Genomic DNA, 2,500 nt, shown 5'->3' on the forward strand with positions numbered 1-2,500 from the left:
TGTGTGTGTGTGTGTGTGTGTGTGTGTGTGTGTGTGTGTGTGTGTGTGTGTGTGTGTGTGTGTGTGTGTGTGTGTGTGCATTTGTGTTTGTATGTGTTTGTATGTGTTTGTTTGTGGTTGTTTCTTCGTTTGTGAGTATGTGTGTGTGCGTATACGTTTGCGTATGCATGTGCGTATACGTATGCGTGTGCGTGTGCACGCGCGCGCGCGCGTGCGTGCATATGTGTGCGTTTGCGTGTGTGTGTGTGTGTGTGTGTGTGTGTGTGTGTGTGTGTGTGTGTGTGTGTGTGTGTGTGTGTGTGTGTGTGTGTGTGTATGTTTGAGTGTGTGTGTATGTTTGAGTGTGTGTGTGTGTGTGTGTGTGTGTGTGTGTGTGTGTGTGTGTGTGTGTGTGTGTGTGTGTGTGTGTGTGTGTGTGCGTGTGCGTGTGCGTGTGCGTGTGCGTGTGCGTGTGCGTGTGCGTGTGCGTGTGCGTGTGCGTGTGCGTGTGCGCGTGCGCGTGCGTGTGCGTTCGAAGGAAAATGAAAGTATATCAACAGAAACCAAGACATGCGTGGACTAGGGCCAAGGCCGTACCTGGATGACGAGTGTGTAGTGGTCTTTGGTCTCGCGGTCGAAGGGCTTTCCTGTTGTTTTGATGATGCCGGCGGTGGACCGGATTTCGAAGTTTTCGTTTGGGTTGAGGATCGAGTAGAGTGTGTGGCTATTGAGAGGCTGTCCCTTCACGCCCAAAACGACAACATTGATTTCCTTGGTTGAGTTTTCATAGACGCTCGCCCAATATTTATCTTGCATGAACGACAAAGGCGACTGGGGGACATCCTGAACAAATACTTCTGCCACAGCTGTGGACTCTGTAGTTCCATCCATAGCTTGAATCGTTAAATTGTAGTGCGGGCTGAGATTTAGATGATCACGCACAATAAGACATTTGTTTTCGCTATCGAATGCAAATCGTCTGGTTTCATCACCGTTTATCACAGTATAATTAAGCTGTGGGGAAGAATGCAAATGGCGCTGCTCCTGGAGGTTGACCTGGCCTACGCAGAACACGCGCACCCCAGGGACGGTGGGCAAGTACAAATCAGCTGTGTAGACCGAGCGACTGAAAGCTTTCGAGGGAACCTTCACGGGTATTACATTGATGACTACGCGGGCGGGAGCCAAGCACTCTCTTCGGGGACTACCCCCGTCTCGCGCCCACACGCTCAGCCTCGCCGCTCCCGCTAAGTCGCCCAGGGGACCGGCCACCCGAACTGCTCCTGATAAAGGATCGGAAAATGGTCGATTAATATGACAAACAAATGTTCTTATGTGTGACAAGTAATATACTTGGTTTCCATGATTTATAAATACACACACACCACGTGTGTGTGTGTGTGTGTGTAAATTTTGTTTAAAAACTCAAATATATGGCCCGCAGGCACTGAAATCAGGGCATTCAACGGCCACACAAAAACTGTAAGCTGTACATGTTCCATTAACTACAACCAAGTAATTATCAAGCATCAATTATCAATGTCTGGCGCGTGATCTCCGGCTGAGCTCGAAGGACCACTATAGCTTTTAATCATACTTTCACGATAAACGAAATTCGGTTGAAACCCTTTTATGATCATCCTCATTAAGAAAATCTTTCAAATTAAAGCAAACAACATACACAAAGATTCATTTTATTCACGGAAGTGAACACTTGGTCATGTAAAATTATATATATTTTTTAATAATATGAAATGAGTGTTTACGGCCAAACAATTGTCAAAAAAGTAAGGGAGAGGAACTGACTCGTTCCACTCTCGGCTTCTCGCACACCACATTCAAGCGCAGGTGCCGAAGGACCGCATCCTACCTGCCCTGAGATTCCGAACCGCCGCACAAACCATTTCATTTCACAACTGATATTTATGGGTAACTGTAAACCACACTGAAGTGTTCTATACACATCAACGCAAATGCCCTATCATAAATCTTACACCATCTGTTAAGAAACTGATCCTAGGCAGGTAAAAAGGTATTCCGGCCCTAACATAGATAACAAAATACCCAAAAGCATGTACGAAATGTATGAATGCACATGGTTCAATGTACATTCATGCATTTCGTATATTTTGGGGTGCATTGTGCAGTTGAATGTTATTTATTTTAGATCCGGAATACCGGTTCACCTGCATAGGTTTCATGAAATATTCTCCCCATATTTCTAGGGAATAAAAATGCTATTCCAATCATAAATCCCTTCCACTTATCTAATATATTAGTGGCGGCGATGTCATTGCATAGGTCCTTGAGTAGGCCTTTGTTGTTGCTTGACGCAATGACTAACCTGTGAAAGAGTCAACGGAGAAGTACTGCATCATATCCTTTTCTACAATGCTAAATGTTATCCGACCATTTAAACCTTGGTCACGGTCGCTAGCAGAGACTGTAAGAGGGGCCGGATCACGGCCACTGTGTGTTTGGGTGGCTAACACTGGAGCGTTCACGGGAGCATTCTGCAAGA

The 2,500-nt window shown here is 45.9% G+C and overlaps 1 protein-coding gene across 3 annotated transcripts in view; it reads right to left on the reverse strand.

Annotated features, from left to right (window-relative positions):
* LOC125029175 (fat-like cadherin-related tumor suppressor homolog) overlaps positions 1–2,500 on the reverse strand; it is a 122,816-nt gene that overhangs the window by 8,636 nt on the left and 111,680 nt on the right. For all 3 annotated transcript variants that reach the window (XM_047619029.1, XM_047619027.1, XM_047619028.1), the window contains 2 exons: positions 2,324–2,500; positions 577–1,262 (listed from right to left, as the gene is read on the reverse strand). The exon at positions 2,324–2,500 is cut by the window's right edge and continues 94 nt beyond it. In XM_047619029.1, coding sequence (XP_047474985.1) covers positions 577–1,262; positions 2,324–2,500 — 863 coding nt within the window. The remainder of the gene's footprint in view (positions 1–576; positions 1,263–2,323) is intronic.

Source organism: Penaeus chinensis, chromosome 9, assembly GCF_019202785.1.
Source record: "Penaeus chinensis breed Huanghai No. 1 chromosome 9, ASM1920278v2, whole genome shotgun sequence".
Lineage (NCBI taxonomy): Eukaryota > Metazoa > Arthropoda > Malacostraca > Decapoda > Penaeidae > Penaeus > Penaeus chinensis.